The sequence below is a fragment of the Pinus tabuliformis genome, chromosome X, assembly GCF_031772625.1.
Source record: "Pinus tabuliformis cultivar Carrire ecotype Pingquan chromosome X, CPIR1, whole genome shotgun sequence".
In the NCBI taxonomy this organism is placed as follows: Eukaryota; Viridiplantae; Streptophyta; class Pinopsida; order Pinales; family Pinaceae; genus Pinus; species Pinus tabuliformis.
This window is the reverse complement of record NC_142308.1, coordinates 390,807,679-390,823,295: the sequence shown is the minus strand read 5'-3', so window position 1 is coordinate 390,823,295 and position 15,617 is coordinate 390,807,679. Positions and strand designations below refer to the sequence as shown.

Sequence of the window (15,617 nt, the reverse complement as noted above, 5' to 3'; positions counted from 1 at the left end):
GTGATGTTCAGATCTAATCTCAACTGTCAATCACTTCGGAGATTAGTGTTGTGGATCCAATCAATAACGACACATCTTGAGCACAAGACACAGTGACAGTGAGATCTCAGTGATTGGGTGGAAAAGAACTTCCATTAAAGTGTGCAGGGTTTGAGGAAGAGTGCAAGGGGCAGCAACTAAAGGATCCAAATCAGCAAGCAGATCGAAGGACAGAGCAAGGGTTGATCAGCTGGGTCAAAATCCAAGTTTATTGTTGTATTTGCATATTTTCAGTGGGCCATTTTCCCAGGAAGGGAGCCCTTGTAAGTTCTGAAGTTATTTGAATGAAGAATTGATTTGAAGGGTGGAAATCTTGTGTGCATGTGATTGAAATTGGTGTGATTTAATTTGCTTCCGTTGTTTATGTTAAAATCCTAGTTGTCTTTTGCCCACGGCGCGTAGAATAGACAGTGACAAGGTGTTCTGTTAAGGCACTCCGTGTTGCGATCCCCGGGTGATTTTGGCGGCTTAGATGCTCCTGGGTCGTAGTTACTCAAACCACAAGTTAGTCGTGCAGTCATCTCAGGACTCACATAAACAAGCAAACAAACAAACAAAAAATCCTAGTTGTCTTCTATTCTCCCAGGTAGTAATTGGCCAAGTTGCAAGGGTTAGGAAAATGTCTCTCTAATCGTTATTGGCATCTTGAAATCTTGTGTTAATAAGCAACACTTGATAATCTTGGTTACAAGTGGTTTTATACATCGAAGCACCTTTCATAGTTTTAAACAAATCATCATTTTGCATCCTCATTCTAGATTAGACTTGCATGGTTAAAATTTACCTCCAACCCTAAGCTTGGTTGAATAGAAATTCAAGGCCACCTTCTTCATCTAACTTGAGACACTTGACCCTTGTTCAAAGGTTAAAACAAGTGACCTTGCAGTTCTCTTGTTGGCAACCCCTTGTAGGAACAGAGGCACTTGGGTCGTTAGAAGCAAGAGGAGGTAGAGTTAATGAGGCTGGCCATAGCCTCCTTCCTCGAACCTTCTTTCTACAACCTTGGGTGAGACTTGCTTCAAAAGAGTTGAGGAGAAGGTTTTCACTTAGAGTAGGCATCTTAATAAAATTGACCAAGATTCTGCATCTCACCTAGATAGGCCTTGCATTTCATCTTGATCATTAGCAATTGAGATTGAAAGCATTGTTGCAAGTTTTACATTGATATAATTTATTATCCTTGCATTTGTTCATCTCTTTTGTCTTTGGTGCTAATTCATCTTTGCAGCATTAGTCTATCTGGTAACTTGATACATTTATCATTGTTGTGCAAGTGTTTAATCCAATTCGAGCACTTAAGGCACTGGTCTTTCACTAACACATCTCAAAGATCTAATCTAATCTATTGGATTATGCTCAATAATCTTACTTGCCAAATAACCTTAAATCAAGTTGCTAATATATTCATCTGTATCTCCTATAATTGTTGATCCTCAACGAGTTCCTCGTCCATTTTCACCTTTAGGGACTACCCCCCTTAGCCTCCTTAGGAGATCGCTTAAACGAAGTGAGTAGGGATCATAGTGGCAACCCCTACTCTAAGCATTGCGCCTTAGGTGTATACTTCAGGTGACAATAGGCCCTTTGGTTCGCTCAACGGTTTTCCCAACCGCAAACCCCCCTAAACCCTTAGAACTTCTTTGGCTGCTTGTTCTCGATTTCAGTTATGTCAACCGAATTCCTTGCACTTTGTTGCTTCAGGTCCTTCTACAACATGCCAACAACGAGTTCCTTCAGAGAATCATATATGGAGCTCCATGCACCGCTACATAAATTTGGCTCTGTATTTTGCAGTTTCTCATAAATGTTCTTAGCGTCCTCATTCTTCGCATCAAAAGGTTTCTTCCCACATAGAAGAACATACAACGCAACTCCCACGCTCCAAATATCAACCTCGTACGAATACTCATTTCAGCACAACATCTCTAGAGCAAAATATCCCAATGTCCCCACGTTATCCATAACCATAGTTCAATTACCTTTCCAAATGGCCACATCAAAATTTCAAGTTTAACAACCCATGAAGAAGAATTTACAGTGTTTGCTATAAAAATACTGGATGGTTTTACATCTCTGTGAATGATTTTCCGCCATTAGCAGAATTTAAGGGATTGGACAAGAGAGTGGATTATTCTGGTGGTGTCTCTGAGATAGAATACCATGGCCATGCTTGTTGAGAAAATGTTGGAGATTTCCTCCATCACAAAACTCTAAAATAATGTAGATATTCTTTGACAACTGTGTTTCTCCCTGAAGTAGTAGGCTTTTATACTCAAGATTCCTGAGTCTCCGCCGAATAAGTGGTTTTTGAGCATATTAATCTCATTTTATGCATTCTTGGTAATGGGCATCCTTTTATAAGCGAATTCTTCTCGGATTGTCCTGTGAGTGCACTTGTGCACTACTCCCGTCATTCCTCGCCTAATAACGTCCCCAATCTCATACTTCTTCTCCACCATAAGCTTGGGATTGTCATCACATATGTTGCAACAAGGGCACAAAACTTGTATCGCACACAACATGGATTCAACTTCCTCATGTGCAAGTTTGGTCTCACTATATATGTTATCTCTTCCAAGACATTTTAGGGGTTGCTCTCCCCTTGAGAGACTTCACATTTCATGACTGTTGCTCTAACTTCATGATGGTTGAATTCTTCTCTGTTTTCTTGATCATCTCACCTGAGGCCAAGCTTACTTCAACTCTTCATTGAAGTAACTGGTTGTCCATTCTTCTTTTTCCAAACTTTAGTGGTCTGCCTTTTGCTGTATGCATTTTCTTCTGACTCAATGTTTGATCTACTCTGAGTGACTTTTTCCTTCTATCTATATTTCTTTAAGATACAGGGCAGCTTGCAATCTTTGGCCCTGTGGCCAAGGTTGCTACTTAAATAGCATCTTGTATGGCCAAGAAATGAAGGGATATACTTATGTTTTCTTGTGCTCATATTCTTCTTTGCATACAGTTTGCAATCAATAGCCTTATGTCCAAAATCATTGCACAAATAACAATAGCCATAAAAAGTATTTGTGCACCCAATTGTTGATGATATCCTTGTAGGGAACCTTCTTCAATTGTTTGCTTGAGGATACCTTCTTGTCTGCTGCACCTTTTGTTGATTAGTTTTGATTTGATTACTCTTACATTCCGCTGCTATATGTCCAGGTTTATGGCAATGGAAGCATGAGACAAATTTCCTCCTTTGAAATCTGGCAAGCTTTCTAAGCTCACCTCTACGAGTACATTGCATCTTGCAAAGTAGACTCTCTTTGTTTCATTCTTCTGCTTCTAGTTTTGCTGCTTGTTTTTGTTTGTTTCCCTACTAATCATGTTGTTGTTACCTTCTTCTATAGGCCTTTTTAGAGCCACATTATCATCTTTTGTGGTTGCCTTTGAGCTACTATTGTTTTCTTCCAACCTTTCATGTTGTTTGTTCTTTTTATCTAGCTCACTTCTAGCTGAGACAATCTCAGCCTCTAATCTTTCACACTGTTCCTCTCTCTCCTTTAGCCGACTGTTCATCACCTCTTCTATTCTTTTAGCTTCTTCTAACTGTGTTAGGCTAATAATTTGTTCCTTGTAGTCATGCTCTCTTTCATCACATATTTGCAACAGTTTCTTTTGATCTTTGTTTTCAATTTCAAGTCTTTCTATCTCAAACAATGTTGAGTCAAGCTTAGCTTGGTTTTCATCTGTCTTCTCCTCATGATAATCAAGTACATTCACACTAACTAAACAGGTCTCGTTAGACTAAACACTTTCCTTCTAAGAGGCCTTTTTCTTCTTGCTCTTTTTCTTCTCCTTTTCTATATTGTTGCTACTAGTATCTACTTCATGCATGAGTTGCAAGCCTGCAACCTATCCCAGATTTCTTTTGCAGATTTGAGATATATAACCGTCTCAAGATCCATATTGCGAAGATTGTTAGAAATTGCACATTTTCCCTGAGCATTCCACTGTTGTTCTTGCATAGAGGGGGAATCTTTACTATATCCTTCGCATACTAACTTCTAGACATCAGGTCCACAAGCTATCAGTTCAGATTTCACTTTCTCTCTCCATTCATGAAAGTTTGCAGTACTTAGCACAGGTACACTTTGATAATCCATGATTCAACGAAGTCTACCTTCCAACTATTAGTCTAATACACAAGGAACCTGATCTAATACCAATTGTTGGAAATTACGATTGCCATTAGACCAAAACCCGCAAATGTTAGTCAACGATCACATCGCCAGAGATAAGGGTCCACAAGAGGTGATCAGTCCATGTCATGAAACACTCAGGGAGCATTGAACCCAATGTCCAATAGCATATGAGTTGGAGCTGCCATAAGGAAGCAAAATTCGCATTGTTTTCCATGTATCATTCCTTAAGAAGGTCGTCGACCAGTAGGTTACTACTGCCGCTGAGCTACCCCCTTTGGACGAGGAATGGCAGCTACAATCCATTCTGGAGGCAATCATGGCAATTCGAGAGAGAAGAATAAGGGGCAAAATGATCTTAGAATATCTCATTAGGTGGAAGGACTTGCCTGAAGAGGACACCACATGGGAAGAACAAATTTTGCAACACCCGAATTTGCAATTGCTTGAGAGCAAACAATGTCAAGACGAGGGGACTGTAATGTCCTCTTCTAATAAAATTTCCCAAGGGAGGACAAAGTAGCCTATCCAACCCCATAGACTATAGTTATTTGTAAAAGGGGAAACTCATTATTCAATGTTACTGAGGTAACATTGGGTAAATTAGGGTAATTGGAGGAAAACTTGTCGAAAAAGCCAAATTTGGGGCAAAATGGAGGGAAACTTGTTAGCCCCTCAAATTAAAATTAGGAGGGAAGACCCCAAAGGGAATCTATAAAAAGGAAAGTGAAGAAGCATTTTTCTCATCATGGATTGTGAATCATTTTATTTGTCAGCTGAGGCTCTTGGAGGGTTTTAAGGCAACTTTTTCCTGATTGGTTTCCTTGGTGAAAGATTCCACCCTAGCCAATCCCTTCTCTCCACTCTGTTAACATAATTTCTGAGGCACAATCCATCTGTTTGTCGTAATCAAGGATTCTAAGGAAGCAAATCTGTGACAGCAAGGTTCTGTGGTTGTCTGGGCAGCGAATAACACTAAATCTGTGAAAGTGTGGGCCTGTTCTAGGACAGCGATGAAGCATACATCCTTATCTAAGGCATGCGGCCAACTTGAAGAAGATTTCTGGGCAGCAAATAGAACTAAACCCGTAACAGCATGGGCCTGTTCTGTGGCAGCAAGGAAGAATACATCCTTATCTGAGGCATGTGGCCAGCTTGAAGGAGATTTCTGTGGTACCGAAGTTGTTTAAGGGAGGATAAATCATAGCAGCAGGGGAGGCCCTCTCTGAGTCTGCGACTGACTTGAAGGAGAGTTTACACCAACAGGGCAGTGAACCTTATCTAAGGCGGCAGAGGTGTTTCTTGTGGGTCTAAGGAACTAATTGGCAATAAAATACTCCTGATACCTTCTCCCTGAGTCTGCGGCCCATCTTAATGGCAATTCCTGAGGCAACGTAGGGTTCCTGAAGGGCATCTCCTTGTGGCAAGCGCAGTCGTGTAATCTCTTGAGGCCCGGTCTGTGCAGTGAGGATCAGTTGGGGCAGATTCAGGCTGATTCAAGAACAGCGGCATCATTCTATAACCCTCTTCAAGGAGTTCTGTGGCAACGAATTGTGCCCTATGAAGTCTGGCTGTTGGCAGCGAAGAGTAGCAAAGGCTGGTTGAAGGTCAGACCCAGAAATTTTAGGCCAGTAGGGTTAGCTAATGTAATAGCAAAATGTTGTGAATTTACACTGTAGTGTGAAACTGGGAAAACTATGAAGTGTGAAGTTAAACTCCTTATGTATTGCTGGATTAGTTTCATGTGAAAGAACTGTTGAATAATGGTTACACTGTCTTATTGCATTCAATATTGTTTGTGGTTGCAAAATTGAAAGACCATTGTGATAATATTTAGAATATGAATCTTGTCATTTCCAGCCCTAAAAGTATTTTTTCCCTAAGGGGAATTACAGCATGACTCTGCAACAACTCCTGTGCCAAAATACCTTTATAATATATAGCAGAATTGCAAATTGGGTGTTGGCTTGTTGTTGAGTTTGGCAGAGTATTAAGCTATCAACAAGGGTTAAACTTTTGTGGCCTACCAGGCTACCACACTTAAATGGCATGAGTTTGTTCAAGTCCTGGGTTGCACCTTGAGCAATTTTGAATGCTCCAAGAGGTACTCTACAGCTCAGTATTGGGGAGATGTTGTCACATTAGGTTAGCAGGTTAGATAACATTATATTAAAAAATAAAGTCTACTCAGTTAAAAAATAATAATAATACAAATCACACAAAAAAAGAACAATGAGAAGGGGGGAGATGTCACATTCGGTTAGCATGTTAGATAACGCTATATTAAAAAATAATAAAAAATAACATCTACTTAGTTAAATAATAATAATAATACAAATCACACAAAAAAAGAACAATGAGAAGGTAAGTCTTACCATTACTAAGAAATATCTTCAAGAATTTATTTCCATTAAGCAGATTAAATAAAAATAAAAATAAAGTTAAAAATGCCTAAAAAGAGATCCCACTCCACCCTTGATAGATATAGGTTTACGATGAATCTAGGCTAGTGGAATACAAAACCATCAGACATGGCATCTGCAACAACTCCAACAACTCCTGTGCCAAAATGCATTTTCTTGTTGGGTCGCTGGTGAGGTTAATGAATTATTAAGCTGTTTAAGAAGGTTCCATTTCTGTCATGGTCTACCACCTAAATGGCATGAGTTTCAAAGGGACAAGGCCAAGGTGCATGACATGAGCTTCAAAGGGATAAAGCCAATGTGCAAATCCTGAGTTGCAACTTGGGCGACATTGATGGAATAAAAAAACCCTTAGACGTGACACTAACATCTAAGGATACTTGGAGTTGGATACTTACTCAGCATTTTGGAGGGTTCGCCCACTAAACAGAGTGGCTTCGGATCTAGGTCTTGCTCTTTAAAGTATTCTCTTTTTATTGTTTTTTTTGCTTTTTACATTTTTCAATTTTATCCTATCAAGATTCTAGTCAATAGAATTCTTGTTTTTCTGTACTCTTTTAGCAAGGACACATAATCATAACCAGACTTGCGGTACTAATGCCATCTTCTGAAAGGAAAAATATAACTGGTGCATTCAGTTATGCCATGTTTCCTATGTTCAATATCTTCAGCCATGGTCATTGAAGTCTGATAGCAATATGGTAAAGTACCTTCAATATAACAAAAGACAGCTACATTATGATTAAACCATGCAGTCTCTCCAAAGTACAAATAGAATCAGTCATATGCTTCTATGGAACTGCTTTTAGGGAAAAATACCAATGTTGTCATATGTGCCACTTTTTTATAACCAGTCATGGCATGCATGCACGTTTTTTAATTTGATGGACCCAATCTAGAATGCAAAAGTATAGACGCAAAACATATAAACAGTTGCCGACTGTGTCAATCTATCACTGAGCCTTATTAGAACACACGAACAGTGAACATCCCAGATGGATCAAGGAAAACTTCTTACATGGGGTGTAGGCAATAAGTAAGATTGGTAGAGTTCTATGTTACCAAAAACAGAAACGGGAAGAGAACAAAAACTAGGGATCGATGGGTATAAGAAACGTGAACTTGCCCTCATCCTTCCCCCGTCCCAACGAAAGTCATGAATATGGAATCCATTTGTAATTCACTCATATAGTGTCCAGATTGAATGGGCTGAAGAACTCGAATGGAAACTGAACAAGTAACAAGTCCCCTGGTCAAGTTTCCAATAATATAGGTAGAACCATTAATTACAACATTATAAGACATCTTTCCACAACATGACTCTGCAACAACTCCTGTGCCAAAATACATATTGCAACTTGGGTGTTGGTGAGCTTGGTGGAGTATTAAGCTGTCAACCAGGGTTCAATTTTTGTGGCTTACCACACTAAATGGCATGAGTTTGGTAAGTCCTGGGTTGCACATTGAGCAATTTTGATTGCACCAAGAGGTACTCTACAGCCTATAGCCCAGTATGGGGAGTATGGGAGATGTTGTCACATTAAGTTAGGGCATTAGATAACATTGTATTAAAAAATAATAATAAAATAAACTCTATTCAATTAAAAATAATAATAATACAAGTTATAAAAAGTTGCAATGAAAAATAATACAAGTTATAAAAAGTTGCAATGAAAAAGTTGAAGTCTTACCAATACCAAGAAAATAAATCTTCAAGAATTTATTTCATTTGAATAGATAAAAAATTAGAAGTTAAAAATACCAACAACAAAAAATCCCACTTAACCCTTTACCCTTTATAGATAGAGATATAGGGTTGAGATGAATCGAGACTAGGGTTAAGATGAATCTAAGGTAGTGGAATGAAAACCCTTCAGTCATGGCACCTGCAACAACGTTGCAACTCATGTGCCAAAATGCATTTAAACTACATAACATTGCAAACTTCTCGTTGGGTCGCTGGTGAGGTTGACGAATTATTAGGCTGTTTAAGGTTCCATTTTTGTATGGTTTACCGCGCATGAGTTCCAAAGGGATAAGGCCAAGGTGCATGACATGAGTTTCAAAGGGATAAAAAATACCTTAGACGTGATACTAACATGAAGGAAGATATAAGTGCAATGTTGACGGAATACAAACGCGTCAGGCATGGCACCTAAACAGAAGGAAGTCCAGTCTATGAGGTGCAGTCAGAAGGGGAAAAACTATTGAGACTGCTAATTTATTTGAGTAAATAAATAAAAACTTCCTACAGTTTAATTAGCAAGCTTTGTAAGCTACCTGGGATTTCTTGCAACTCCAGAGACGAAAGTTGTGTTCCAGTGGCAGCTTGGAAAGCACTGATAAACCAATCTAACTGCTCCCCGGAACTGCCTAATTCCACATTGCCCTTGTCAGCAGCAGCAGCAACCTGTTGTTTTGCAGGTTTGTGACCAGCTTTTACAGTCGGTCTTGTTTTATCTTTGTCTTTGAACAACTTATGCTGAGTGGATAGGGCTGCTTCTTCTTCTTGTCCATTTTGAAGTCTCTGAGGCTTGTTTTTCTTGAATTTTTTTATTTTAGAGAATGGATTCGTAGCCTTAGCGGACCTTTTTTTGTGAGAATGTTTGCTGTCTTTGCGGACCATCTTCTTCGCCATCGTCAAAAGGCTACGACCTCTATGAACCAGTTTCGCAACCTGCTAATTGTTTCTATGTTTTGCCCGCTGCTGAAAGCCTAGTACGCTCATACGCACATCGTAATCAAAAGTATTTACGCTGTGACAATATTTGCCAGCTGCTGTAAGCCTAGTCCCCTCGTACGCACATCGTATACAAAAGTATTTACGCTGCGACGATGGCTGTCATTTACTGTTAACAAGATTAAAGTTCAAAATTGCAACACAGACAGAAGCAACATTCATATCAAATTTGCAACCTTCTAAAAAATTTGCGTCAGCATAATTTCTCCACGGAAAGGAATAGTAACGTTAGAACCGGAATGCCTCGAATGGCATCTGATTCTTGACATCTGTGTTTGTTATTTTTGGGGGTTTACCGCTTATACACGCACATGACCATGTGGTGAGTTCAAACACAGTACTTAAGTGGGAATCAAACCCTATCGGATTAACACCATTGTCGGAGTGTTCAGGGTTTATATAGGGTTTTGGTGGTTTAATTCTTTGTTTAGTTTATGATACTCTAGTTTTGTAAATTTAAAATGTTGGCATTAATAATAAGCATAAAAATATTTATTTCATGATAAATTAAAATAGTTGATAAGTGTTTGATTCAGTTTAGTGGTGGAAGTTTCTATGGAAATTGAGGTGTTTTGCAAAGGCTTGTTTTTTTAATTGAGGTGTTTTGCAAAGGCTTGTTTTTTTAATTGAGGTGTTTTGCAAAGGCTTGTTTTTTTAATGGTGTTTGTTGAAAAATAAAGTTGTTAGATAAGAAAGTGTTAAAAAGTGTAATTTTGTTGGTCCTAGTTGGTGTTGTGTCAAACAGTGGATCATTTGTTTTTAATCTACTCTACTTCTAATCAAATTTGGCAGTCGATGGATGTTGCTATTGGGATTAACAGTATTGGTAGGGCACATCTTTTTTTGATACATAGTCATCCTAGTGGCAATCAGTTTCAAAGCCAAAATTGTGGAACCTGCCTCCTTTGATCAATTCGGGTATATGGATTTGGAGAAATAATCTCATCTTCCAAGAAAAAGCTCTCTATTTAGATCGTATTGTTGATCAAGTGGTTGTTATTTACGAATTAATTCCAGAGGAGCTAGACATGTATTGTTGGTCAAGTGGTTCTTATTTACGATTTAATTCCAGATGAGGTAGACACGACAAGGACCCATATTATCAGGGAGGAATTGATCGATAAGTTAAGACCGTGGGCCTATTTTAATAGTTCTTCTCTAAGGGATGGTTCATGTGGGGGTGGAGCAATCCTTTATACATCTGAGTGGTTTGGGCAAAGGCTCAAACAATTATGTTGAGCTTTTAAGTTTAAAACTTCTCCTCCTTTTTTGTTTTTGAAAAAGGGTGTCGATAGCTTCAAGTTTTCGGTGATTCTCATGTTGCCATCAATCGGTTTAATGGTTCATTTTTTTGTCACTTGCATACACTCTGGCCTATTCTTGGTGAAGTTCTTTTGATTGAGCGGAATTTTGATAATATCTCATGTCATCATATTTACACAGAGAGAAATTCCATTGTCGATGCACTATCCAAGTAAAGCTCACAGTAGGCTTAGGGTTCATGGCAGATTTGTGAGTAGGTGAATGGTGACCATTTTGAGCACTATCATCTCCCCTTTATAGATGGTCTTCCAACTGACATCGGGCAAGTTTGAGTTTTTTTTCTCTACAGTTTCTGAAGGTCATATGGATCGGGATTATACTTTGTTTTTGCTTATGTTACAGATGCTCTGCCTTTTGCATGGTTTTCGAAATATGCAGTAGTTCTATCATATGTTATATCTCCTACAGAGGCTTTTTGATGTATTCAGATGTAATGGCAGTTTACTCAATCAAGTTGTTTCCAACTTTCTAAGAAGAGCTATGTAAAATTTTTGGACTCTAGTTTTTGATATGCCATCAGGCATCTTTTGTATGAATCTTAGACATATCTGATATGCCTACGGGCATCTACAACATGTCATTTTCATTTTCTATTAACAGAAATTAAGATTTTTCCTTATGGGGGGGAATTGATAAGTGTTTATAGCCATTAATCATAATAAGCATCATTTTTTTTAAACGTGGTTCACAAACACTAAGTGGCCACTACATCCACAGGAAAATTCAAGTAGATCAACCTGAAGGGATCTACCCGCTAACCAAACTAGCAAGGCCTAATCCCAAGGGCATCGAGGAGATTTGGCCTCGTGACCTCCCGATAGACAAGGTACTTAACAACAGGGACTCAACCAAGTGAGCTATCCCTTGGGGCTAATATCATAATACTTATTTCATTATACATCTTTATAGACATTAATCATAATAAATAAGATTCGAAAATATCATAAAAACTCACTAAAATTAATATATATATATATATATATGAAATAAGATTCTTGATCATGGAGATTTATTAGCACTTTACCATAATTATTATAAAAAATAATAACATGTAAGTTAAATGTATGTATATTTAAAAAATATAAAACAAGATTTCTAACCATGAATATTTATTCCCACTTTACTATAGAAATTTTTAATATGTATATAGGTTTTTTGACAATATCATAAGCCAATACCATGACTTGTCAATATCAGATGCCCAAAAAAACCCTAACATGCTTGGGATATTATTTTTTAATTAATTAATTTAATTAAAATGATAAAAAGAGCATAAATAATTGTAAATAAATCTCAACCTTTGATTTGTGTATACTATTATGAGTTGATCAAATTACCTAAAAAAAAAAAATGAGGTAAAATAGTCTTACCATTAGCAATTTTTAGTTGAGGTTTTGACAATCCATGGTTTGCCAGTGGTATTCTTATGTAAGAAGAAATATTATATGTGTGTTTGGGGGGAGTGGGGGTATATATAACTGTTAATAATTCTTCCTAAATTCATCTTAACTCTAGATCTACCAAGGGTCGAGAGGGATCAAATCTCTTTTCATCTTATCCTTTTGGACTTGGTAGATCTAAGTTGGTTTAATTTTCTCCTTTAAATAAACCATATTCTACAGGAATACCATGGGTTCTCATAAAGAGCTCAAAAACCACCAAATCAAGTTTACCTTATTATTTTAGTTTAAAAGTTATTTTTATTTAATGTACGGTTATTTTTATTTTGTTTTGATCGTGTAAAAATGTTTAACGTAGGATTATTTTTATTTTATTTTGAATAAGTAAAAATGTTTACAAGACATTACATTACATTACTTTACAACATCTCTAACATATTGCTTTGGAGAGCATCCACCTAATATTAAAATTTGTAAGCTCTATTTCAAAACAAATAGGTTTGTCAATGTGATTATTCTTATAAATTGTTTTCAAGGTGAAATAAAAAGAGAGAGAAATAATTTTTGGACTCTTTGGTTGACTATGGAAGAGATGTTGTAATGTTGTTTCCTATTATGTAAAGTAAACATTTTGAGTTGGTCAAATTACCTAAAAGTAAAAATAAAAATAAAATGAAACGAAAAAATAAACTGAGTATGGAAGAGATGTTGTAATGTCTCATCCTATTATGTAAAGTAAACATTTTGAGTTGGTCAAATTACCTAAAAGTAAAAATACAAATAAAATGAAATGAAAAAATAAATGAACCAGAGCCTAAAAGTATTTTTATAAATCATGCATCAGAGAAGCCTACATTGAGAAAAAATAAATTAATAATTAAAATAAAATTGAGTTAAAATAATCAATTTACCATTGATAGTATCTATCAAGTGTTAAGAGAGATCAAATTTCTTGAGGTACAAACTTTTTAGAGTGAAAAAAGATTTAATCTCTCTAGTTAAAATGGATCTAAGTTAGTTTAACAAAAAAAATTAAAGAAATAATATTGTAATTTTATTTATTTATAATAATAATTTCATTTATAAGACATTTTTAGTTCATTTTAAATGAGGAATTTTGTTATAATATTTTTTTATTTATTTTAAAGAGGAATTTTTGAAATTTAAATTTAATGTTAACTTTTTTACAAAACTTTTTAATTAATTTTAAGTAGGGAATTTGGTCATAATATTTTCTATTTATTTTAATAGGACACTGTTATAATATTTTATTTTTTTCAAAAAAAATTGAAATATAAAAATCTATAAAATTAACATCGATATTAAGTGAAGAATGTATTAAAGATTTTTGATTCACAAGAATTGATCTAAGAATCGACTATATAAAACTCAAAGTACTTAAATACTCCAATTAATGTGTTATATTAATGTTAATTATTGTCAATATTAAATTGGGGAATGTTGGTGGTTGGTTGAAATAAATTAATTGTAATATAAGAGTTAAAAAAAAAAGTTGTTCCTTATCATTTTCTCATTTATATTCACAAATCAGAAGCTTGTTTAGAAGAAGCAAGTTTTGTTAGAGCTATTTTAAATAGAATGGGCTATATTATTTTTATCATGAGGTGTCCATCTAATGTCCACAAGCAACTAAGAATTCTAAAAGATTTCTTTTCTAGCATGGGTATCATCATTAACACTAAAAAAAATGGTTTTGATAATCACTTGTATTAATTTTGTATATCACCATAGAGGAGGTTACTTCATATAAATATCTCATAATAAAGCTTCATCACAAGTTTAACTAGAACTTAGCATTGAGATGAGCATTTATGGATGATGGAAACCATATTTTGGTCTTGGAAATAATTGTAAATTAACACACTTCTAGTTATGGAAAAAAAACAAAAAACAAACTTCTCTTTAAAACTTTTATCGCTCTTGTTATCTTATATGGATGTGAAGTTTGAGACTATGCATCTCTAAAGAATCATGGAGATAGATTAAATAAATTCACATGCATCTTACAACTTACAATTTTAAAATTAAAATCAATATTCTTTGTCATATTCTCCTGGTAGAACCCATTGACTAGGTCCGATGTACAAACACAAGATGATTAATGTGAAATATAAGAGGCTTCCTAAAATTGCTTCAAACTCCGCTCAAAACCACTTAAGACTTGGAAGAGTTTGCATAAAGATGCAAAGTCTTAATAAAATCATTGGGTTATAATACCAAAAAAATCCTATTACATCTAAATGTAAGAAGAAATTACGATATAAAAAAGAATTAGAAGTATGGAAAAAATAAAATGCAACATAACTATACAATATTACATCAAAATAAGCTATGGAATAATGTTTCCAAATGTATTTCATTTGTTATCCCGATAACGTATAATAATTATATATTTTTTTGTGAAATTAAATTTTCTTCAATAATCACATGCTCATAATTCATAATTCTTGAAGCTACACTAATCATCAAAAACAATCACAAAAAATAACATAATGTTTAACCAAATATATGCCCAAATATATCCTCTATACCATATTATATAAGATATAGTCTCCTCAACATATACAAATGTTGTTTATAGTCTCCCCAACATATACAAATGTAGTTTATGATCGTTACAATATGCAAATGTCATTGCCAAAAACTTTTTGTATTAGATTTCAATTGAAATCTTGATAACACAATATCTATCTAATTTTACAGGGCAGTTCAAAAATTTGGTTTTGGTGACTATTAAAACTTACAGACTAAGTGAGATCTAAAACCAAGGGCCTCCCTCATGTACAAAGCCAAGTATCTCTAGTTTAGGAAACGAAAGAACCTAGATAGAGAGTTTTTATAGTACTCTCTGAAAAGGCAATGAAACCGTCCTCTAATATCTTAATAGATGGGGCACCTAAAAATGAAGTTTTCCTTTGTCTCGATCTCATTAAGATAGCAGAATTGGTAGATTATAATCCCTCTAGTGATGTGGTGGTCGGTTTTAACCCGAATATGATAAGAACCAACCTGAAACTGCCCAAGGGAATCTTAAGAGCATGCCTCCAGTGTCAAAGCGTGTAAGGAGGTAGAACAATAAAGCCATCTCTCATCTCTAGTTCAAAAATTTGGTTTTATTAACTGTTAAAACTTACAATTCTATAAAAATGTAAAAAAAAAAAAATTATTCAACTTAAATTAAATTAAATAATAAAAATTACCATTTACACTTAAAAAAAATCCATCTAATCCAACACCAAAATAAAAAAAACAATCATGTTAGATCCTAACTAACAACATTAAAAACAAAAGTAAAAACCCAATCATTCGATCACCTCATACAAAGATGAGCTCACACCCACATTTCTGAACATGATGCTACCTTTCAAGCCTAAATGGCAGTAGAAACCTTTATATCCCATAGAAATTACAAGCCCAAATTGTAAAGAAAATGACACCATATGCCACTGTGGAGCACTTATAAACTGAAGCAAAAAACATACTAAATATGCTCATACACATTATATACTTCGTGTATGGATATGAA

The 15,617-nt window shown here is 35.5% G+C and overlaps 1 protein-coding gene across 1 annotated transcript in view; it reads right to left on the bottom strand.

The window, feature by feature from the left end:
* The window catches only part of LOC149140180 (U3 containing 90S pre-ribosomal complex subunit), a 219,902-nt gene extending 210,188 nt beyond the window's left edge, over positions 1 to 9,714 (bottom strand). The window contains exon 1 of the mRNA XM_089449120.1: positions 8,888 to 9,714. Within this exon, the coding sequence (XP_089305246.1) occupies positions 8,888 to 9,245 (358 nt within the window). The 5' untranslated portion in view covers positions 9,246 to 9,714. The remainder of the gene's footprint in view (positions 1 to 8,887) is intronic.
* Positions 9,715 to 15,617: the final 5,903 nt, after the last annotated feature.